Consider the following 26802-nt stretch of genomic DNA (forward strand, 5'->3'; position numbering starts at 1 on the left):
CATGTCTGTATATGTTATGATGTAGAATGTAAGATACCATTGGAAAAAAAATGCTCAAATGGCCCCATTTTTTTAACCTGTAGTTATCATTTACATGTACACATGTATTGCCTTTCCTTTACCAGCACCATACTATGGTAAACACACACAACGGTTCACCTTTCTACTTTGTCTCCAATGACAACATTTGTGTACGTCATCATTAGATGGTCGCTTAGCGACCGTCTAAGGTGGTTAGTCTAATATTTAGGTCGATACGCCTTAGCTACTAGGAGCCCAATACCCGCTTACTACGCGTATCCGCGCGAGAAAGAGTTGTATAATTTATGCAAGAGGTTTGATTTCACCAATTATATTTATGAATGAATAAAATAGTCCACTTTCTGCAGCGTCTTCATGACGTAGTATTTTTGCTCAGTCCATTCATAATATGAGGCTATTAATAGATGCGCCTGTCGATAAACAAAGGAAAGTCCACGGGCGATAACAACGCAATAGGTTACGCTCTCACATACACCACAATGACATAGTACAGGTCATTCGTAAATTGAGGCTATTAATAGATTCGGGAAAAAGTTGACGCTTATTTATATTCTCAATTTATAAAACGTTGAACATAAGTTCAACAATAACTTCAGCGATACGATAGACAAAAACAAAAAAAAATGTTTCATAATCGCTAAACCCGAATATAACAAACAATTTATAATAATAATACGAATGACCTGTTTCGTAACCTCGTTCATGCTACTACAGCGGGTATTTCTGGAAAACGTTCTTTGGTTCTCAACAGATAGCGGCGATATTTTGTATTTACGGGTGCTAGCAACGCAATAGTATAAGGTTGGTAAAAGGTTTAGCTTCTTTATATTCACAGTTCTCAATACATAGACAGTTGGATATGAGTTCATCAATTACTACAGGCATACTATAGGCAACCTCGAAAAGGCTTTATAATCGCAAAAAACCGAAAACAACTAAATATATTATATTAAATATATTTATAACGATAAATATCTTTTAAAAATGTAGTCGGCGTATACGCTGACTTTGAAATAAAGTTTGCAATTTACTTTTCTAAATAAACAAATACAATTAAACAAAAGTTAAACTATTGTGTTGTGTTTTTCACTTGTAAGTTACATATTCACCGCATGAAATGTGTGTAAGCATTGTCAAACCACACATTAGTGTGAGTAGATAAAAAATATACTACGGGAGAGCACTTCATATGTGTCCTTATGCCTTGTTATGAGTATCTTTCTTCACTATCGAAATATATCGTATGTTGATATTTGATTTAAATGCAGTTTTTTTTCGACACATTTAAATCACACTTCAATAGCGCCGTCATACGAAAATGGGTCTTATGCGTTTCGTTTAACCCAACATGTGCTTTTGCGCAGTCAGGCCATAGGCGCTGCTGTTCGCTATAAAATCACTCAATATGTTATGTTTCTCCTTACCAGAAGGAGAGATAGCCGAGTGGGCTATTTATATGATGGGCGCATATGGAATAAGACCCATTTTCGCATGACGAGGGTCATTACAAATCTTATTGCGAATTGAAAATGCCACATTAAAGAACAATGCTTTTTGATACAAAATTGAATTCAAAATAGCAAACTTGTTAATAATGGCAGCATATCCACACATTAAAGAATGATTTCCAGACGTGCTGACCAAGTACGGCAAACATTGTGGTATGATAAACGGTTTTCTCTTATCGTGACACTATACTATTTCACTTATGATTGTTTCTCATCTTGGAGGCGAGATGGATTGTAACGCGTAATTGTAACAGGGCCACAATTTGTGTCGTTTGAGCATACAGAGAGTAGTCCGGAATTCCTTACACTGAACAGTGCTTCATCCTTTGAATTGAGCACATACGCAGTGATGTAGCAAAAATTCAGAGGTTGTGTCTCGAATCAGCTTATTAAATATTCGAAAATATTCATGCATGTCTGTTGGCGTTATGTAAAAGTCACTAAGATTAAAACTGAGTAAAACAGCTACGCCTAAAAGCGCATTAGTGCTCTATACCTATGTTTATGTCAGCGTTGTTGACACCGTGTGAACTGCTCGGGTAACAAGTAAAGCATAAACAGCAATGTTTATATACTTATATTCCTCCATATACAAGATACGAAGATTATTGTATATTTTGAATTTGTATATGGTGTCAAAAATCAAAAGTTTTGTACACAGAACTTTCATTATGAATTTATATTCTTGGACAGATAGTTATTTGATATTAGAAAAAATATTCCTTTAATATGATGGTGACTTCAAATTTTCTTTATATTAAGTTCTCATTACCATTTTCATCATACTTTCTATGCTTTCAGAACGTCAAAAAAGCATGTTGTTTTAATTTTGTCTAAGTAATTTCTATGAAATAATAAGGATGATAAAAAGTGCACACAAAACTCGACCCGAGCGCTATGACACACACTTTATAAAGTTGAATGGCGTGTGTTCATTTCAAACTTGCGATTGATTTTGAAAAATGAATTGCGTGTTAAATAATGCAATAGCGAACATCTTCAGTGCCTTCAGCGCTTTGATTGTAATAACTATTAGCTCATGTCATAGCTAGTTCAAAATGGGATTGTTTACACCGATTGAAGCTGGAATTGACTATAATTAATCTGGTATTGTCTATATATATATAGTCAAATTTGTATTGCCTACATAGAGAATTTCACGCTTGAACTCGGTTAGTAGAGAGCGATATCGGACTCGTTAAGATAATGATTGTCGTGTTGCTGATGAAGATAAAATACTTCGCACAGCGTAGACATTATTTCATTATCACTCTCGACTGCATTTGCATAGAATGACCATACAGTTATAGATGGGTTTTAAAATTTGACATTTTTTCCTCTAACGCCATAGGTTTTGTCCCGATTTTGGTTATTAAGAAAAGGATCTAAATTAGCCTTCAAAACAGAACAGAGACATCATATCTTAGTCACTTGAAACTACACTTGCATATTCTTGTTATAAATATGACACGCGACCTCGGATGATACTAATTAAGACCCAATTCTGACACGAGATGATTGAATGTTGGCCTCTTAGTTGGCAAATATTCAGTGTTGGCCTCTTAGTTGGCAAATATTCAGTGCAAGTCCGCGTGAAGGTACTAGATACTTTATTTTGTGCTGTATGAAATAATATTAAATCGGAGTATTTCAAAAGTGGATGATGTACATTTGATGATTATTTCTCGTATAACAACAGTAAATTACTTGTCCATGCATATGCAACCGGAAGACGAGATTGTGAAGTTAATATCGCGGTCTCGACCTACGCTACATCGTATTGTATGATCACATCTTGGTTTTTATGACGAAGCACCATAAGAGAGTTATGTCAAATGCTGTAGCCGTTTAAAATCGCTACAGGGCATACATCCCGTTCATTCTAAATATAGGCAACACAATGCATTGATTGCGGGCATTGTCATCCGCAATAATATCAATACATGAATACTGTATGAAAGCAACGAGTATTTGAAATGTAAAACGGGCTATGATTAATTAAGAACGCACATAATACATCGGTTACTGTCATAAATATTTAAGCACCCTTTGTTGAATTGTACCATAAGTGTGTGGCTTCGTCCTGCATTTAATTACAACAACTGTCGGCTTTAACATTTTACGATGGATCTCAAATGAAAAAATAAACATATTTAACATCGCAAGGTTATGGCTCCACGATAACTTGTTTATGTCGAGCAATATTGTAATCAAAATCATTCGGCATTTGATTTACTATGTTTGATTTAGTCAAATGCACTTCGAATGTATTTCGTATTGCGATGGTAAAATACCACGGTCTCTACCTTTGCTTCATCGCAAACTCGCATCGTGGTTTATTTAATAAACGTCGCGTCGTAATCTCTTGCCTTCGAATCGTGTTTTCTCGCAGTTGTAATTCAAATGTCGATTATTCTAAATCATGATGCGCGCTTAGCGATTTTACGATGCGACGTCGCGAAACCAAGATGCGAGCTTACGAGATGTGTTGTGAGATTCAGAAAAAATGATGAGTTATTGCGTTAAAAAATATCGTGATCTCGCATCGTTATTTCGCGTGGTCGACCTTAAAGTAATTAAGGGTGAGATAGCGATGCGGAGAAATTGCATTTCGATGCAAGATCGCAATGTTAATACATGGATCTCGCATCCTTGTTTCGCTATATCGCCTTGTAAACGTGCGTTCTACTTCTAGATCATGTTAAATAGTCGAAGATATCGATAACGAGAGCCAACGAATGTTACTATAAAACACTGTAGATTAGGGTTGCCGCAAACATTGTGATATGCACCCTGTCACCTCAGTGCCGCCGTCAATGCGTATCTTAGGTTTTCTTATATAAGCGATAATAATCAGTTACTAGTATTGGGCAACTTTTGAGCGTTTGATTGGCAAATGTTTTCACTTACAACCATGAAAGTTGGATTCCGGGATTCTTTTGATGCACATTTGCACACAATTCCCTTTATCGGAAACTGTTACAGTAATTATGCACTCTTCTTGAAGCGAGTCTGAACAGTTTTTGGTTACAAAACATTTGTACAAATATCCACACGATAATATTTTCTAATTGGTTCGGTTTGATTTGAACATGCGATTTAAAAAGCAATACTTTAATTTTGAAGAGCGGGTTGTGTTTAACTGCAGTTCAAACAGCGCTTTGGTCAAAATAACGGCAACAAGTGTGCGTATTATTTACGAGCATTGTCCAGCGACCGGAAAGACACGGGTTCGATCCCCTCTGTGGGAGCGTTTGTAGATCTTCCCCATAGACACCAAAAGCTTAGGAAACGGACTCGGAAGCGTTTTAAGTTAGCCATATGCTTCTACGCAATCGAGATATAATAAATAGGTTTAAATTACACCGATTTTCTTCTTCGCTTTCGGGAATAAAACCACGTACCGAGATATATTTGTTTATTCATGAAATATCAATTGTATGAAACTTGCTCTCTAGATCGTTGATAGACTTAATCAATGCATTTAAAAATACCCTTCTGAAGATCCTGTTTTTCTTTTAAAACAGCAAGACAGTTTACGATACAGAATCTGTATCTTTACCGAAATGTGTTGATATCATTATTTGCAACACGTTTTTTAATAATTTTGAAACTGTTTACCAATCCACAAAAATGAATGAATCTCTAGTGGCAATATTGTTATATATTTATTTTTTTTAATATATGTTTGGAGCGAAAAACAACACAGCATTTTTTTGCTTTGCTTGTTTAAATTGTTAAGTCTCGCGTTCGGATTATCTCCGTAAATATTTCCGGAGACGCGGACACCTTCGACTCCGGAATGTATTGACGGCAAGGTATTTTTGGTAGTCCAAGGTTGAATGGATGAAATTCGAACACACATAGTTATATTGGCATACAATATAGTATATATGGATATTTTATATTATACTGAGTTCAGCCGCATTAGTTTTAATTTAACATGGAATGGTTGTGGTCAGACCGGTCTGAAATAACATTTGGTAAATGGTGTCAGATTTATGCCTAGCGTCTAGAAAAAAGGCCTTGGCAAACAGCGTAGACCCAGCATGATGCGGCGTCTCATCAGGGTCTGCGGTGTTTGCTTAAAGGAATTTCTGTAAGCAATATTCTAAATATAGAAATAAATATACTAAACATTCCTAATTTTGAAAATGAATTGATCCAATTAAGAAGGATGGAGGAGTTCACTCGGCATAAATGGGTTAATAACTTACGAACTTAACCTAGTGATACTCAAAATCATACTCTTAAAGTTTTAAAAATTCTGCAAAACTTTTATCTGTGCCTATCAACTGTAATTCTGTTTATAACATAATCGTTTTTCTTCATAAAACCAAATGCAGAGAATTGGTAGAAACAAATCGATCTGTTTGTAAAGCTCTTACCGTCGATCCCACGCGCACCCTTACAGGTGAATGAACATCCGTGCACGAATACTTAACCCATTTATGCCTAGTGGACTCTCTCATTCTTCTAAATTGGATCAATTTATTTCCAAAATAAGGGATGTTTAGTATATTTATTTCTATTTTTAGAATATTTCTTACAGAAATTCCTTTAAGCTAACAGTGCAAACCCAGATGAGACGCCACATCATGCGGCGTCTCATCTGGGTCTACGCTGTTTGCTTAGGCATTCTTTCTAGACGCTAGGCATAAATGGGTTAAGGAAATGAATAAAAACACGGCGAGCAATTGTAACCTTATCCCGCGGTACAATTGATTTAAAAAGGCAACCAATACAAACGGTCTCTGACAGAGATATTAAAACGCCTTTAGTTGCAGTGTGCCATAAATTTGCGGGTTGTTAATGAATTGAATTACAAAAGCCTTTTGAATGAAATGTTTACGATAGCTCTCTTATGAACACTATTGAAATAAGATTAATGTATACATCATAATAAAATATTTATGTCGGGCAATAATTCTGTAGAAGCATTTGTCATCTGCTGTATTGTGTAGTGTACAGCAAGGTTGTTCACATAAATATTCAGAATCTAAAATAAATTAATATTTAGAAAAGATAAATGAACCGACATATTTTTGTTTATTCAGTTGGAACTGTTAAATAAACTTTTTGAGTTTCCGGAAGTCTTAAAGTGGCATTATGGGGGTATTTTAATTAATTATAGACGTCGTATTTCTTTTGTAAAAAAAAATGACAAAGGTGATGAGAAATTATTTAATAAACCTCAATAGACGTCAATATCCCAATTATGGAGTCGAACCTGAAAATTAGTTAAGAATGTTACAGAGCGTATTAATTAAATATGCATCATTAATGAGTAAGTTCCTAAGGATCTACTATTCCGCTTCTCGAACACATTCACGTGATTTACAAAGTGAGTTAGTTGCGGAAAATCGCCCATTGTTTGTTATTTGATGAACGACGCGTTTTAAATTTTTTCTCATACCTACGTTTTTTCCAATGTCTTTATTCCAGCGAAGACGATAACAACCAAAGCAAGCGTTTTCAATTTAATAACATAGCGTCAATAATACCACGTAAATAATCAATTCTAACCCTATTCAACATATTGTTGTCTTTGATAATGCTACGGCATTTAAAAACTCAATGGCGGGAACTTATTTTCTTATTAAATCAATATTTCCCATGGCGAGTTTTAATTTTCGCCTGATTAAATCTCCAAACTACACCATTGTAATACCATTGTAAATTCTTAATCTATAATCGCTCTGTCGCACTAGTACTTATGGTTTACTTATCTACCTACCAATTGTTTTATGAGGACTATTTTATTAGAATAATCGTTACAATAATCGATTAGTTTTAAGGTATTTATACTTAATCGATTACTAAGCGGGGTGCTCTCGATTTTCACTTGGGAATGGAGTAATTAACATTGTGATATTTGTTTGACAATGCCTGTGTTTTAAATGAATATCAACTTAGTCTTAAGATAACAGAAAATTTTGCATTGGACAATGGGGAGCTTACATGTGTGGAATTTCTGAATGGTTAATACTGGAATACTGAAAGTTAACGGTAATTATTTTATACTTGATATATTTAACGTATGGAATCAAGTATTGTTTAGACAAAAAAAAATAAGGTGGATTGCAGTATGATATTTGCGATCAGCTTTTTGTTCGAAAATATGGGTTACTTAAAGAAGTGATGGTGATCAAGACGCAACACTTTCAATGTGTGATTTTACGTCACTAAAACAGTCAAATTAATTAATGGTATTGATATTTTTACTAGTTTAAGAGATACAACAAGCATAAAACTGTAAATAGCTGGAAATAGATGTCACAACAACAAAGTGCAACTGTAATATAGAGCAAAACTATTATATTGCATTTGTCGAGTTAGATATTACAATGAAAAGCTTTAAACTAAATTATAATTTAATACGCATATATGGTTTTGAGTATCGAAAAAATGTATTTTAAACTGTTCTCATTTACAGTTTAAGTATTCAAGTCATATAAAGGATATTCTTTAAGGTTCGGATTCGATCCGGTTGCGTTTTTTTCCTATGCGCTCTGAAATGAATAGGTCTGAAAAGTTCATTATGAGTAACTAATGATGCTTATTTTGCCCTTTCTGTTTGATCGTATTATACCATCTCTAATATTTGAAAATATTGATTATGCAGGGAGTTGATCAATGGTACTTTTGACAACCGCTTTGGTGAAACTTTTCATCCATTGATGTTAAAAGCTGTATTCGAACGGATTTTACTGATTTCTACAGCATTATAAGCCAATAAATCGGATTAAACTGCATAAATCCTAAGTACATAATGTGTGTTGTAGTTTTCTATTCGAAGTGTTTTATATATTTGCTCTATTGGACTGACTTCTACAGCGGTCCGCTTCAAACGGATTGATTTAAAAGAAATTCATAAATCCTTTGATTCTTTGGACAATTGTTGACTCATACTAAATTGTTAAAAGAGGCGCTATTTTATTTAAGTGTTGTTCTGGCTTATGTTGACATTGAAAATGTACAATGTATGGCGCGCATCATGCGAACATGGGTAGCTCAAGAAACATTCGCACGAGCTACCTGTAAGTGTAAGTTAATGTTGTATAGACACACTCACATACATTATTTATTGTGTTTTATTACAGTAAAAGTCCAAACAGAATTAGCTTCTAATTTATACTTGTTGAGGTTGTTGTTGAACAGAAAAACAGACAAAGCTTTCGTGCTTTGTAAAAACGTGTATGCAGTTTGTGTTCTAAACGTGCCATCATCGTACGCCATAATTTTTTGTTTGATAGTTTCACTTATAAAAGTTATAATGCATGATCTCAAATACATTATAATGAATATCGCTATGAGCAATTTAAAAAAATGCATCAAACATGCACATATAAATACAATATTAATAAAAATTTATTCTCTTCTTAAATAAATGTTCTGTTTGTTTTTTCCTCGTTGACCCACACCGAGCTTGGATTTACTGAATTACTTTTGTTAGTCTTTAAGGTTTGTTCGTTCGCTTTCAATGCTATCAAAATGTGTTTGTATTAAGGAATAAATATGTAAATTTACTTAGTGATTATGGGTTTAAAGCTCGTCGACACTCTTTGATAGCACAACAAGGGCGACAATGTTTAGCTTTGATGTCCGATCAACCAAAATGCGCGACAATGAATTAATGGTTTTCTGTGAAATATAATGTAAAAATGGAACAGCCACACTTTCACTTTATGATTTTATTTGTACGAAGGTATAGCGGATTTTGGATATAAAAGAAATTTATGTGTGATCGCGGACTAGATAAAGTTCATAACTCAACGAGCAATTGTTAAATGCTCCTGGCAATTCGAGAATAAACTGTAGAACAAAGTGAACTGGTTCATAACATGCCGACTGTTAAAAATGATTATCAGTTTATATAATTCGAACATAAATGTATATGGATACATTGTACCATATACTGTTGATGCAAATTGGGCGATTTAAAAAAAAACTTTATTGATAATTTTTGGTTTGCTCGTTTTCTGCACGAATAGAAGACATCGAAAAACAATTGCATGGGCTAATGTAAGCACGCTGTGCATGTTTGAAGCTTAAACATTATAACTGAACATAAACAAGTGCACGTTTCATTGTTATTTTTAGGTTTGCTGTAATAAAGTGTATACTTTATTGATGTTATATATGGAAAAAAGCAATATGTCTTCCATAGGATTTGAGATATGCATACATGTTCTCGATTAAATGAAAAATCTTGTTTCATAAGCACTAAAGCGGAGAAAAAAATAATTGGCTAGGTTATCAGATCTACCCTAAATTTTACTGCCTTAGAACATTTATAAAAAGTGGTCATAATGTTCTATATGTTTATTGAGTTAATTGTTTTTTATCCATTGTTTTAATCAATGCTTGTCAATGTCATAATTTCTTTTAGAAGATGAGTCATCTGTCCTTCTGGACCAGGAACGATCTACCGGATATCCGGCTGTCCGGGGAAAGACGTGCGCATGCGCAGGTAATCTTTTCCTTTGCTTTAACCACACTTAGTTAAAGTTTCATTATATTCCATATTTCCTTAAATCTCTGAATAAATAACAATATAAAAAAGAGCTAACTACATGCAATTACTATAAAGATGGAGAATCTTAGCATTAATGTAAATCGTATGTACGTGCATGTATAAATTAGAAAGACAACATGTTAATGATGATTCATAATGTTGCAAAGACACACCTATATGTGCGATGTAACCCAGCAAGTCCGCGCATTTTGTTAGTTTTTTATTTAAAAAAACATGGATGCTACAGTATATATTATTTGAGAAATAAAATTCTATTGAGTGCACCGTAAAATCTTAAATAATTAAATAGGCACATAAATGTTTTTAAATATTTATTTTCACGGAAAAAGTGTAAATAAAATGCAATTGATTAACGTTCTTATGTCTCTTATAATGCATTCAACACTTGCGATTTAAACCAGGTTTATTTTAACGAAGCAAACATAGTTTGTTAAAAATTTCATTGTTTATCAGAATTGACGTTATTTAATGCAAACACGGAGGCGTAAATGTAAACACGCCGATGTTAACACATTTCTATACTCATTGAACACTTTATTGATCATCCTTTTTCTATACTTTTGCCGAGATGTTTTGTCGAACTTGCAAGCTTCGGACCGCTGAGTTGTTAAGGAGTTGCAGTGTTTTGTAACATTTTAGTCGCGCTTTGTGAAAACCGGAATTTGATCCATGTGCGTAAAGTAACGTCCCATTTATCCGTTGCATTCCGCTGTTAACGATTTTTTAGGTTAAGGTGGAAAGTGTCGTCCCATATAAGCCTGTGTGGTCTGCACAGGATAATCTGGACGACACTCTACGCAAATGCACGAAGTCAAATTTTACCAAAGTAAGGCTCTTTTTTACTGTGCTATAGTACCCAGCGCTATATCAACCAATACCAATATGAGTGGATTTCTCATGTTGACATCAATAAACCTTGGTGACCGTCGTATTAAACGTTTCGCACACTTCAGATATCCACTGAATCGACATCGTGGTCTGTTTGAAATGCTGGTGCACATTGTCTCATCATCATTATCATCAATCATGTGTTGTTATGTGTATACTGTGATACTTAAATAATGCTGACACTTGCTTGCCTTACCTCATGATTATTGAAAAATTATGTCATTTTATGCCATGCATTTTTTTCTATTTATATTTTAAAATACAACCAAAAATCGTAAATTCGCGTGAAATGATTAAGTGTTCATATATAGTGAGAATTCTGCCCCTTATTAAAAAAAAGCTCAGACTCCAGTTATTACTTCTAATTGTAAGGACTTTCCAAGGCTCGGTGTAAATCTTTTGTAAGTCTCGTTAAATAAAGGTTTCTGCATTCAGCAGTTATCCTGTATCCTCTATTTATTCGATTTCGCCATCTTCGTCGTTGTGAACTTGGTCATCAGTATAATTATCAGTTTCGCTCTAACGCCATATGCATCGTTCTTATCGTAAACTTATCATACAGTAAGCATTTTCAGGATTGTAATCCCACAATCATCGTACCATCTGTGTACAATTGTACTGTAACTGACTGTAGATCAATTACAATTAAATAATCGACTACGCGATTATCTTTCGCATTGATAATTGGAAGTTAATAGCATTTTATTACATCGGAGATGATTGGTATTTATAATTACGTTGATCCGATATGTATTAGTTATTATGTGAATGAAATGTACTTCTGAAATGTTTCTTAGCCATGAGGTAACACACGTACGCACTCTATAATAGCTATGCAGTTAATTTGTTAATTAAGATTTTGCAATTTTATATTTTAAGATTAATGTTTGTAAATGTATTTACTGTGTTCGATTTGCCGTGATTAATTGTTGTTAAAGAACGTGTAGTCTATCATTTCAAGTTGCCGGCTTGGTGTGAGATATACATGATTGCAGAGGGAAAGCATGATAAAAAAATATCAATCAGTGTATGTGTTTGCCATAAAATAATTGTTTCCAATTCCTCATTATATAGCTTCGTTTTAATTATGGAACAGACAATTCAATCCTTATACTACATGCACCAAACTAACATTTAAGATAGTGTTAGAACGTGAATCTTACCACTGAGTAACCAACTAAATGAATTCTTTAGAAAATATTCTGTTCACGTGCATTAAGTGGTTATTATGAAATTAATACATTGACTTCAGAAGACAGATTAATTTAAATATGAACATTGTCTCACCTTTTAATTAACCCTCACATGTTTTGGAGCAAGGCCTGCTATGACTTCTAACCTCGAACGGTAAGTAAGCAGTGAAGTGCAGCGACAGATGGCATTCATATGTGACCATCGTAAGCTGCAAATTACCATGCTACCGCAGATAAATTGGTTGTGAATATTTAATAAGCTCGGTATGTTTCTGTCAACAACTTATAAACTTTACATGTTTAAGGTACATATACTCCACAGGTAACCAGTTGCACATGAGCACATTATTATAAATATGTTTATATATTTTCATCGATCTAGTTTTGTTGGTAAAGTCACGCGTACCACATACCCTCCCACCTTCTGAATAATGGTATAACAAAAATCAATCATTAATAACCATTCACTAAAATAACTGTAATTCTTTAATGGCATAAAATTAGACGTAAATCATGTCTTTTCGAAGCTATCGACATGTTTGACTTTCTCCGAATTTCCGTCAGTGGTTTCCTGCTTAATGGTAATTAATCCATCAATAAATTATCAACATGATGTCGCCAACGACACAAGTTACCTTAAAACTGTTAATGCTGATCCAATTAGCGGTTTTCTGGAATACTTGATTTACCTTCTGCCTCTTTTAATCGACCGTAGGGCTGTAGATCACTGAATTGCCTTAATATAGCGACGGGTGCTATAACGTAAATTGTTTGCTATTATTTCAAGGGAATATTATGTGACAAGTGACGTGATGTGAAAGTGATGGTGTTTCAGAAATCCCGGATTTAATTATTAATAGTGTTTAGTTGAAAGAGCACAGTAGTATTAAAGACAATTTCAAAACAGAAAGTTAGCGGCATTTAATATATAAATATATTTGTAATATATACGCTGTATGAACAAGTCTTCAACTGAATTGCAAAAGTGAAGTGCATAGTAAAATGTAAATTCTTTATGTCTGGTGACATAGCCCTGGTGCAAACCAGTTTGATAAGGTTGTGTTAAAAGTCCATTCGGAATAACAAATTATTACAATTGTTGTATATGGTTCGTTCTCACCGTGGACATGGTTATTTATAATGGAGACGCATTGGTATTATGCAAGTTCCGTTAAACTACAAAATTAATAATGGCGTCATCCACAACAGCATAAAGGCTGAACTATTATACCAGTATTTCATGGTCCTGTGCAGAAAATAGATTTTTTACCTTTATTCATGACTTCATGTGGACTTTGATTGCCGACTGTTGTTGATGACCGTCGCATCAATTGTGAGATATTAGATCCGCAATTGTAAACAAAATATCCGTGATTGTCGGGGTCTGTTTGATTAATTCAATCAATCATTTTTTTTTTCGCTTGCAAATCATGCTTGTCTGTGACGGTTTATAATAAAGACAGTGATAAGGTAACGTTCATGCGTTTGGCTTCTATATCTGTGTGAGATACAGACCAAACAAAATAAGTCAATGTGCATGTTTCATGTGACATCTGAACGATGTATTCGCCATTGATTATGTAGAAACGAAAATCGGAAACTTAAAAAAAATCTACTGTTACTATGGAAACCGTTGCAATATCTTCGCTGCCTAATAAACCGTTCAAATCGTGGAGAGCGTTGGTGTATTATCTCGAGAACAAGCGAGACAATGAAAATAGTATTTGTACCAAAGAACATCCGCATATATTAACGGGAGATAATATGTATGGCTCAAAGCTACTTGCGAAAGAAGGTTTAGCTGGTTATAAGGTAACATAGTATTTATGTTGAATGCTTAAGTGTTATTAAGACATGATACCTATTTTTATCATGTTTGATAAACGAAGCACAGTAATGTTAATAGTCCTCCGTATTGAACTTATAATTTTGAAAAGGCGTCCGCCACTAAGGAACACACTTTTATCCATCCTTGTTATACGGAATGATGTGTTTTCTTATCTTCTTTTCATTCAGGTCGCCAATAGCGGAAAATTAATATCTTTTCGTCCAACTTTTTTATTGAAAACACTTCTCTTATTTGAATTCGAGTATGAATAGAATCAGTTTTTTACGTACGATAACTTTACTTTTTAGCGCTGATATATTTTGAAATATACGCTGTAACTTTGGTATATATTGTCCCTACCCCAATACCAAAACATTTTCACCAATAAAGAATCACGTGACTTAATTTTGTCCACAAGGGTCAAGGTCGTATCGAAACAAAGAGTAAGGCTCATTTGTAAAATTGCAGTACATTTAACCCATTAATGCCTAGTGGACTCTCCATCCTTTTAAATTGGATCAATTTATTTCCAAAATTAGGGATGTCTGGTATATTTATTTCTATATTTAGAATATTTCTTACAGAAATTCTTTAAAGCAAACAGCGCAGACCCTGATAAGACGCCGCATCATGCGGCCTCTCATCTGGGTCTACGCTGTTTGCCAAGTCCTTTTTTCCAGACGCTAGGCATAAATGGGTTAAATTAGTGAAATCAAACATATTGTTTCTTTATTACAAACTTACAAATACATTAGAGTAAATAGTTGCATCTCTCATGGTGTTTTTTGTTTCTGTTAGTAAAAAAGCCCACTTAATTGAATAAATTATTATTAACAATATTGTATTTAATATAACTACAGCAATATTTTATACAGAGTATATGCCTCTTTATCCCTCACCTGGCTCTCTGGATGCCATTTTATTTCTGCTTACCGTTGTATTTCACTTGATGTTGTTTATTGCTGGAGATTCCTTTTTTATTAGTTTGTCTAATGGAGAGGTGGTCACGAAGACTGGGTCGTAGGGTGATTATATCACTTTAATTGTAACGACGCCTGACTTCAACTGTAAAATATAGCTGCCTCTATTTATTCTCATTGTCAGACTTACATTTATGTCACAATAAATTCCTTTCAAGTGAATTTCAATTAAATCCATATCAATTTCGGTTTAATAACCAAGCTAAAGATGGCTAGAAGAAATATATTCAATCATTCTGGTATGCGTTTAATTGGTTTTCGAGGCAGATATTAAATTTAAATTTATTTTACGTAATCTAATGTGTAATTTTGAGTTCACGGTGTACCGATGTAAAGAATTTCAGTTGCACGTTTTTCACTCGTAGATATCCGATTTTTACATCGTAATTATTCACAAGGGACATGGTACCACGATGTATTTGGATTCAATGCGAGTGGTTACGTTATTGTTCTGGATATCATCACTAAGTGATGATTTCGATACTTACAGTTTGGGTTGTTTTAATGAAAATATTAGAAAAAATCTAAATAAAATTACCGCATCTTCTATTGGTATGTTGCAAATGTATACTTTATATTTTAATCTTTATTTCTAAGAAAATATAATATTTTCTAAGAGAATAAAACCTTACAACGTTAGGTTTGCATTCAAAACGTAGTTTGAGCAATAAGTCAACATGCATTGGAATAAAAAAAAAACTTTTAATATGATTATGCATTGTTTCCTTATATATACATGTTATGCTACATCCTGAGCATACAAGTTTATTAATCAATACGTCATAAAACGGTTTATGGCATAGCGTTGTCCATATAGGTGTCCTGTATACATAGTGTTCACATTTTTCAATCAGGATTTATATCCTAGTTAAATATCAAAGATGGAATTCTTAACTTAACGCTTAAGATGTTGTATGGCACTTGAAAGCGTGTTATGGGTTGATTTAGTAAAGAAATAAAGTCGCACAAAAAGAAATGTTGTGACACTTCAATAAGGAATCTCGGTGTTAAAACAAAAGCCTCTATATGTTGTTTGACATTAAATGCAAATATTTTTATGAAAGACACGTTTTGCATTACTTAAAAGCCGTTAGCTTCTGGAACTAAAATTAAAAGATGCAATTTAAATAAAAATGAGTCGAATTTATTGTATGAAATATTCTTCCTATGTATAGTTTGTTTACTCATTTGCAGTCGCATGCTGTAACTTCAATAAATCCATGCACTGGCAGAACGCTGATTTTCTCAAGACCGAGAGCATTGTACATATGTATCTTTTGTGTAATTCCAAATTGGAAACTCGAGATGTTTTATGGCCCTTGAAATCTTGTTAAGAGCCACTTAGTGAAGTGGGTAAAATCATAATGGTTATTGGAGGGGATTCCGCGGCATTCGAATTCGCAATGCATTCTGCTGCGTTTGTCGAGATTCTCGTTCTCGTTCTCGTGTACATACAATCGAGTGCTTTTAGATTTTGTAAATAAACGTATTTGATTTGACAAATTATAATAATCTTAGTTTGCCGGGTTTAAGTTTTATCCCGCGGCTTTTGCTTCACCTAGCCTTCCTTTGTTAACAGCAATGCTATGTTAAGCAGTTTTTATTTTACTTCATTTTTTCACATTTACCACACACTGTCCGACCAAAAAAAATCGCTTTATTTTACTTTATCTACATATCGGACATTTAACTGGGAGTTAAGGAATAACATCTAAGGTAATATTTTTTATTTTTTATATTTAGGTACAAAGAGGTTTAAGCGTATATATATATTGCATTTGCAATATTATAAGTTTCTATTAGCTCTTGCAGATTTGTACGCTCGCGCAAATCATTGTGTCTACATATTAACTTAAGCAACTGTAATGATTTCATGGCATGAAAAGCGTGTTTCATCATGCATTTTGAAACTATCGACTTATAAGATTTTCTCCGTATTCCCGTCAGTTGTTTCCGACTTAAAGGTAAGTAATCCATCAATAAATTACCAACATAAAGCCGCAATCGACGGAAGTTACCTAACACCTGTTAATGATGGTCCGATTAACGGTTTTCTGGAAAATTTGATTTACCTTATGGCTCTTTATCGATCGCAAGGCCGTTGATCACTGAATTGTCTCAATAAAGTGATGTGTGCTAAAATCGAAATTGTTTTCTATTATTTCAAGGGAACACTCTGTGACAATTGGCGAAATGTAGAAGTGATGGTGTTTTCCGAAATCCCGGATTGTAGTAATGAACGTTTGAATTGCACAATTATATTGAAGACAATTATTAACATGTAGCCTGCAGCTTATTTAAAGTTGGATTAAGGATATATATACATATAATTGCAAAAAAACTTTCATTATGTCTGCCGTATGTCAGTTTGATGAAGGCTTTCTTGGTAGTCAAATAAAAAGCTGTGTATATGATTCGTTTGCACCGTGGTTATTTACAATGAGTATACACTTTCATCTTGCAATTTCCATAATTTACAAATGCAACCACAATATTATGTTACATAATGCATGAGCTTTGTGTTATTATGATGGGGAATGTATATAGTATCAAGTTCATTACGGCTGAATTATTACACCAATATTTCATTGTCATGTATAGGAAATGGATTTCCACTGTTATAAATGATGTCATTAAGCTACTGTTGTAGACAGTTGGTGGTGACCGTCGCCCAAACGCTGAGGTATAAGATCCGTAATTATAAATAAAATATCGGTGATGGTCGGGGTCCGCTTGATTAATTCAATCAATAATTTGGTTCGCTTGAAAATCACGTGTGTCTGTTACGATTAATAATAAAGACAGTTAGCCATAAGGTCAAACTAACGTTTGTGCGTTTGTCATATTCACCAATGATTATGTAGAAAACGGAAATCAGGAACATTACAAATCTCTGGAAAATCTACTGTTACTATGGAAACCGTTTCAATATCGTCGCTGCCTAATAAACCGTTCATATCGTGGAGAGCGTTGGTAAATTATATCGAAAACAAGCGAGTTGATGAAAAAATTATGTGCACTAAAGAAAATGCACATACGTTATCGGAAGATAATAAGCATGTCTCAAAGCCACTGGCGAAGGAAGAGTTGGCGGGTTATGAGGTAGAACGTATTTATTTTGCATGTTCAAGTATAATTTAGACATTATACATATTCTTAATATGTCTGATAAAAAAACGATGAACAGTAAAGCTAATCGCCCTCGCATGGAACTTGCAAGTTTTGATAAAGCACTTATAAGGAACAAACTTTCATCCCTCATTGTTATACTAAATATTGCGTCTTCTTATCAGCAATTAAGTCAGGTCGCCAATAAAGGAAAATTAACTTTTTTTCGTCTGATACATGTATTTTATTAGGGAACTCTTCTTTGAGTCTAACAAGAATATCAGTATGATCTGCTTTTATTGCTATTTCACGTGCAATTACTTTATGGCGCTGCCGTTTTTTCTGAAATACACTTTACATTTGTTATCGATTTTCCAAAATGAACTAACATCTTAAATAAAGAAATACGTGACTTCATGTACACAAAAGTCAGGGTCGTGAGTTAAACGTCAGTACATGACTTAAATAAAATATAAAGTGCCTTAATTAAAAAAAATATCAAAAAGTATCAAATTCATAATAAAACATTCATTCATAATGAAAAATACACTTTTGTAACCAATATAAATGAATATATACAATTATGGGTATATACAACAAACAGTTATAACTTAGAAAGAAACATATTAGAGCCCCTAAATAATAACTACATATCTTGGAATATTTACAATAACTTATTTCCACAAAAAAAAACACTGCAAATCTGTCAACGTTCAAACCCTTTCTTTAAGAATACACTTTATCAATTCCATTCGTTAATATATTTTCGCGCAAACATAACTATTAACTTGCTTTTCAACATAAGTATAACTTGATCTAGATTATAGAGATAATTAATGCATACAAAGTTATACAATTTAAAGCGGTGTCCATCATTTTTAAAAGAATGTATGATTCACTTAGACTTCTCCCTGATTCAGCATGGTCGACTACAAAAGTTTGGATGTGCTCTTTGAAATCCAGCCCTATCACAACTACAATACCACCGCTATCTTGCATCGTCAATCTTGTGTCGCTTTCTTTTTATCTATTTAATATCTATTAAAGAAGCAGTTTACCACAATCAACTCAAACTTTATACAAAACTTCAATAGCTGTGATAAATCTATACTTTCTAATGTAACACATAAACATGCATTGAATTACAAATAAATAAAAGTAAATAGTAAAATTCATAAAAATTATTCGTTTTTAATGTTGGTATTGAAGGTGGTGATTCTTTTTTAATACATTTTTAAAATTAATTAAGAGCGGTCACGTGGGGTATGTCGTGGGGTGACCATATAACTTTAATTGAAACGATGTCTGGCGTCAGACGTAAAATAAAGCTGCCTCTATTTATGCCCATTGTCAGACTTACATTTTCTGTCACAATAAATTCCTTTCAAGTGAATTTCAATTTAATCCATATCAATTTCGGTTTAATAGCTGAGCATAAAGATGGCTAGTGGAAACATATTCAATCATTCCGGGTTGCGTGTAATTGGTTTTCGGTGCAGCTATTAAATTTTCATTTATTTTACGTAATCTCGTTTGTAATTTTGAGTGCACAGAAGTACAGCTGTTAAGAATTTCACTGGTAGTTATTGTCATATCGTTATTATTCACACGGGTCATACGCACGATGCATTTTGGAGTTATTGTGGATGGTTACATTATTGGATGGGCTATAGTTACTGAAAGATACAGTCGAGACATATATTTTGTGGTTGTTTGAAATGAAAATAAGAGAAAAACCTTAACAAAATAATCAGATCTTCTATTTGGTACGTAACAAATGTATACTCATTCGTTATAATCTTTATTTATGATAAAATCATAATACAGTGAATATAATGTATTCTAGTTACATGTTAAACGTATTTAAGGTAATTTTCCAAGGAGATAAACAAGTACAACGTTATGTTTCATTCAAGCGTAGTTTTAGCAATGAGTCAACTGTTTAACAGGCATTGAAATTAAAAAAAAAACTTTCAATATGATTATGTATATTTTTACTTTAGATATACATGTTGCGGTACAACCTAAGCATAAAAGTTTGTTGATCGATATGTCATAAAGTAAAGAATATTGTCGAAGCGTTGTAAATATAGGAGTCAAGAACGCATACATTTATAGCCTGGCTAAATATCAAAGATGGTATTCTTACCTAAACACTGATGACGGTTTATGGCCCTTGAAAGCGTGTTAAGGGAAGACACAGGGTAAAGAAGTCTAAGTCGCACAACAAGTTGTGAATCCCGGTTTGAAACCAAAAGCGTATTCATGTATGTCTTTGTTTGCAATTGAATGAAAATATTTTTTTATGAATTAAGTTAATTTGAAATTTTCTTTCTGTGCACCGTGTGTTCACTCATCTGCATGCGCGTGCTGTTAGGGCAATAAATCGAAGGACTGACAAAACGTTGATTTTCTAAAGTTCGAGAGTATCATAAATATTTATATTTTGTGTAATTTCACATTGGAAACTCGAGATGTTTATGGCTCTTGAAATCTTGTTAAGAGTCACTTACTGAAGTGGGTAAAATCATCATTGTTACATGTATTTCATGGGAATTTCGCGGCATTCAAAATCGCAAAGCATTCTTCTGCGTTTGTCAAGACTTTCGTTGTTCGAATGTATATTAAATGAATGCTACTTGATTTTGTAAAGTCTTTGAACACAGACTGTCCGAAAGAAAATCCGTTGTTGTTTTTGCTTAAATTAAATATCGGACATTTAATTGTGAGTAAGGAATTATACCTAAGGTAATATTTGTATTAATTATATTAATTATATCAAAAGCATTACGTGAATAATAAGAAGTCGCTGTGGAATATGATTCGGTACTGGTTCTAGTAAGAAAACGTACTCGAGACTTTTCGATAAGCCATATGCCTTCAATGCAATTAAGTTGAACCATAGTTTTAAATTGTAAGTTCGATCAAAGTGTTATCACGCGAACAGTACTGGCTGAACTTATGGAAATGATGCAGGAATACAAGTTTCCATTTATAAAATTATTTTATTTGCAACAAAAATAACACAATTACTTTGTTCTCAGTATAATGAAAAGACATTCCTAGAAATACGCGGGCGTCTAGGAAAAAACAACAGAAAAAACATATTTCAACAAATTGCAGCCCAGACAAGTTGACAAAATAAACTGGCTTGTACATTACCCGCCATCTGAGGATAATTTATCACTCTCGCTGTCACCTATGTTGACTCTATATCTTGCTCCGCCATGATAAGATATTTATGTCCATTTTATTAATCAGGCGATCTTCAAACAAATCTGTGAATAAATATGCAAATACCCCTTAAGAAACTCCGTTCTGTCTTTTCACTCGTAGATTGCTTTGAGTGAAAAGTAAATACGAATTTTTCGGATTACATTTACATAAATTTAGCGAGGACAAGTGTGCACGAATTATCGAGATAAATTTTTACCGAATTGTATAATCGTTGTCGGCCCGGATATTCGCTTGCAAACATTAAAGGCTGAACGTTTGAATACATGGACTTTACATACTGAAACGTGCATTAACGAATAAAGGATAAACAATAACAAGGTTTGGATGTTGAATACACTATATTATCCATTTAACGTTACCTGTTATTATTAATATAATTTCTGTGCGCATGTATTTTATGCTATGAATCATGTAAAGCCAAGTCAGTATACTATAATCATATTTTATGTTTTGGTGTTAAGAACAATACGCATTTATGTTCAGATACCAAAGTACGATGTCAAATTGTCTTATCGTGGCTTCCATATTATAGACATATACAAAATAGTCCACCTTTTTGGATGGTGGCTGCAGTGCCGGTTAAGCAACGTGTAGGCCATAGGCAGTGAAACTTTTAGGGTCTCCATGCCCGCCCCAGAACCAAAGTCGGCCTTGAGTCTACTAGATTTCCAGTCTGAGTCCCCTTATGAACATCTCAAAAACGAAATCACCAGCAAAACAATGCGATTGTGCATATGATAAATGATGTTCACTTGGTAAGACAATAGCAAGCTTTTAATCGGCACACAAGATTGATTAAAAAATAATTAGCTTTTCAAGTCATTAGAATAAGCTAAGTTACTAATTTGTTTATTTCCTCAAGGTATCATGGGGCCCCTTAAGTCGCGGGGCTCATAGGCGGTTCCCTACTCTGGTAATCGGGGACTGGTTGGGTGTACATTTTAGATTTGTCCAATTTTTCATATTATAACGGAGAGTACGAAATACGCAATTAGAATTGAATACGGTGTTGTGTCTTCCGTGGATATTGTTTTGTTTCGATGTAGCGTTGTTATTTATATCATGAATTCATAATGGGTACTGTCAAAGTTTGTCTCCGTATGAGCATAACAGTTTTACTCTTTTTAGCAGTTTCATATTTTTAATTTAAAAGTATCTTTTTAAATCTGTTTTCTGTGGTATAAGGTTGCGTTTATTTTAAGGTTATGGATTTGAAGAGATGTTGGTGGCATCCGCAGGGTCCTTTTTAAGCATCAAGTCTTTAACAAGCATTCTATCAAAGTACTAGACATTGTGTCCGAATAATGTCTTTACGCTTAAACAGTGATACATTCTTATGTTTCAGTTCCATCGATAGGTAACGATGGGGTTTATTCAAATAGCTTTTGAACATGTCCGAAAAATGGAAACATTTACATTCATTAAAACGCATTTCAACTAACATATTCAAACTCTTCATCCGCCTTATGCTATCGGAATCTATGTTGTATAATTTATTTTGGTTTATGCTCATTCACAACGGACAAAATGTTGTGTGGAAGGCAAATGTAAAGTCTGAAGATATTGTTTGACAGCTGCACTCTCATTGTGTATACGGGAGTTTACAGCATGACGCACGTTGCTCAGAGGAAATAAAGCTTGTTTGACCAGATCTATCGAAATGCACAACACTTTCATTAAAATTCATTTTTTTCAGCATTCAATTTTTGTTTGTTTAGAGATTTTTTAAAGCCAGTTTTCATATTTAAATCACAGCTATCATTTTCCAAATCTTAAACAAAGAAGGGTTTTATCTTAAACTGTTCCGTAGAATAGTAACATATTTTTGAAACTACTTTGAGACCGTCACCATTGCCAACCTATGTCTGGTACATGTACTGGAATATTTTACTCTTGAGTGACAGGCTTGTATCATGATTTGGTAACTAGCCGCAGGTTTAATGCAGATTCCGTCAATTTTTCTTCGGCGAGTTCAGTTTCATGCGCTAAACCAGATACGCTGATTGGTGTATTGTTTCTTAATCGAAACACAATTGTCAGTTAAAGATTGCACATGCCCGGTTTATTTGTTAAATAAACATTAATTAAAAGGTATACTGATTCGATACATATCCGTTTTAACACGTGCTTGACAGTTCTGATCCGTTTTCGCTTTCCTGGATCATCTTGTCATTCACGTATTCAGAGATTATAAGGTGTCTGTGCGATGATAAACGAGACGGGCATGAGTTTAATTTTGCGAACACAAATTTTCGCTTTCGGATTAAAAAAAAAACGAACAATCAAAACGAGCAAATTATAAATGCTGAAAATATGACAAACATCAATCATTCGATTTCGAACATATTATTCATTGACAGGAAAAGAAAACAAGCAAAACATACTTCAATTTCGAATTAATTAGGAATTATGCTGTCTTATGAAGCGTCTCTGATGTGTTTGCTTTTAGCGGTGAACTTCGACCTTTAAGACTTTTAAAGCGAGAATATACGATTTTTTATATGTGTTAAATTTTAATATATTGATAAAATATGTTACAATGACACAAAATAGGCAAGAAAATGTATACATTGAAGACGAATTTTATAAAATGCAGCAAAGACAAACTAGCGCCCCAAGCCGATTGTGACGCATTCTATAGATGGTGACGACACTACGTTATTGTCAGTAAGACCGGTGTTTACACAATGGATTGTGACGAAGATAATTCGTACGTATTTTCCTATAATAACCGAAGCATTTCGTCTTTTTAGTAAGTGTTCGTGTGTCGTATGAATAGATACCGTTGCAGAAATTTAAAATAACCGTTAAACTAAATTTAGATTCACATCGTGCATGCCTGATATACATGCTGACGAATTCGACTGTACAGCCTTTTTCGATTTCAGAATTAAATATCTGGCTTATTTGGCATTTTTTGACACATGTTCTGCTTAACTTTTATTTTAATTTATATTAAAATACATGTTTAATACGTTTTTTTACACATTTTATATAAATTAATAAATATTTGACAAAATCGTACACTCTCGCTTTAAAGTTTATTTATGTGTTATAGTGTTGTTGTTTGTTCGGACATTGATCCCCGTTGGATCCACAGGTGGTTAGCGTGTGGCTATGATATTAATTAGTGAAAACATCATTTTGAATGATAAATAATCATATTATAACGAAAAATTAACTTTTCTGAAAAAAAATATTTCACTATCAAATATATATATAACAAGGTATGCAACTCAAAATCAGCCCAAAACGGGGTGCATCGCTTTGAACAGCCATATCTTTATCAATTTTGCAGTGATTTTCACGATTTCGGTCTTATTCAACGCAGAAATGAATTTCCTTTCTGGAAATGCATATGTCTTGCAATATTTTTACAAATGCTGGGTCAACTTTTAAGAAATAACACGATACACAACACGCATGACCCAGTTGACAGTGATCATGCTGTCTTTAAGACTGAAATCTTCACGGAGTAAAGGGCAACTTCCCTATAAAGTTCATGTAGTTCGATACCATAATTCAATAAAACGTATGAAAAAACATTATTACCGTTCTTGTCGTAACATTCTGCATCAAGACTAACTGTCCAGCGCCGTTTGAAACCTTTGTTTACATACATTTCAACTAACTGACATTTTAAACATACGAGTGATTTCATTGGTCCAATGCGGAGGTGTGTCTTTACAACTGGAGATTTCATTCATAAAAAATACATGATCACTGTCAACTGGGTCATGCGTGTTGTGTATCGTGTTATTTCTTAAAAGTTGACCCAGCATTTGTAAAAATATTGCAAGACATATACATTTCCAGAAAGGAAATTCATTTCTGCGTTGAATAAGACCGAGATCGTGAAAATCGCTGCAAAATTGATGAAGATATGGCTGTTCAAAGCGATGCACCCCGTTTTGGGCTGATTTTGAGTTGCATACCTTGTTATATATATATTTGATAGTGAATTTTTTTTTTCAGAAAAGTTAATTTTTTGTTATAATATGATTATTTATCATTCAAAATGATGTTTTCACTAATTAATAGCATAGCCACACGCTAACCACCTGTGGTTGGATCAGGGTTTTAAAATGTTTGCGTTTATGTTATGCCATCTGTGTAGTGGGTTTACTTATTCATATTTACTATAACTGTCTGGTATGTTTGTTGACTCTTTGCCATCCTCAAAACGTTGTGTTTGATTAAGAAAAATAAAATGGAAGTAAAACACACAAACAAAAACTTTTCAGAACAGCACGAACACTGTTTGGTACACGGTATTGCATGTTGTAATTTTCAGCACCCGCGCTAACAATATAGGCGATCGAGTCTTATATAACAGTCTCAGTTGCGTCTTGTATAGGAAACAGTCGCGTCTTGTATAGGAAACAGTCACGTCTTGTATAGGAAACAGTGGCGTCTTGTATTGGACAGTCGAGTCTTGAACAGGAAATAGGCTCGTTTTGTATAGGAAACATTTTCCGAAATATGAGCTAGGAATTGCGTATGGTAAAAGCTTGCAGTCCTCAAAATAGACTTAAAAGAATGTCCTTAAAACATAAGGACGTCAAATACAAGAGAAACTGACAAAAGTTTTTTAAACGAAAAAAAATGTCGATATATGACCCGGTTAAGAAGACAACGGAAACATTTCAGCATGTACATATATATGAAACTAAACTGACCAACCATTGTGTGCACGTCAACAATTTAAACAGTGTTGTAAGATACTTTGAAACGCATCGAATGTTGCCTCTATAAGCCCATGAATTTGGGCTTAAATAAATATACTTTAACTAATTCATTTTAAATTATAAACGGAATAGAACACGTGTATAATATTTGCTTTTGAATAAGCAACGCTTCATATTTGAAGAGGCAATTTCAGTGACTGTTTAAATAAACACGTTCACAATGGCTTTCGATTTTTATCAGATTTTCCAAAACAATGGATCGTTTATAATTATATTGTTCCCATTTAACTACTGTTAAATATTCATTCATATATTTTCTTAACGGCATAGGTTGTCAAAATACCGTCAATAAATGAAAAAGACTAGCCAATTAAATAATACCCGTTTATCTTGATATAAATTTGAATAACCCTTAATGATTGTATTGTCATCGGTAATTACCTTTTTGAAACGACAGTTTCCTTCAATGCGTTCGCTTTCAATGAGGTCTTTATGCTGATCGTATGAATTGAACTTCTGTTTATCTCAGCAATTTGTGAAACGATAGGAAAATGAATTATAAATACGACATAATAATTTGATACTTAGAAGGACATTTGCTGATAATTTTTACAAACAAGACTTCATTTTGTTATTGATATGCATATTTTGGTCTTCATTGTGATAATTACAAATCGCGGCGTATGATTGTTCTTATAATCATATTCAGCATCGCTATCATAGTCGTTGCTTATTTAGCAGTCAATACTCAGGCTGTGTAACTAACCTCGAGAATGCCATCGCACTGCCAT

At 33.6% G+C, this 26802-nt stretch overlaps 1 protein-coding gene across 1 annotated transcript in view; it reads left to right on the forward strand.

The window, feature by feature from the left end:
• The first annotated feature begins 9945 nt into the window (after positions 1–9945).
• The window catches only part of LOC127831926 (E3 ubiquitin-protein ligase Midline-1-like), a 31751-nt gene continuing 14894 nt past the window's right edge, over positions 9946–26802 (forward strand). Inside the window, exon 1 of the mRNA XM_052357007.1 lies at positions 9946–10023. Within this exon, the coding sequence (XP_052212967.1) occupies positions 9946–10023 (78 nt within the window). The remainder of the gene's footprint in view (positions 10024–26802) is intronic.

Source organism: Dreissena polymorpha, chromosome 5 (assembly GCF_020536995.1).
Source record: "Dreissena polymorpha isolate Duluth1 chromosome 5, UMN_Dpol_1.0, whole genome shotgun sequence".
In the NCBI taxonomy this organism is placed as follows: Eukaryota; Metazoa; Mollusca; class Bivalvia; order Myida; family Dreissenidae; genus Dreissena; species Dreissena polymorpha.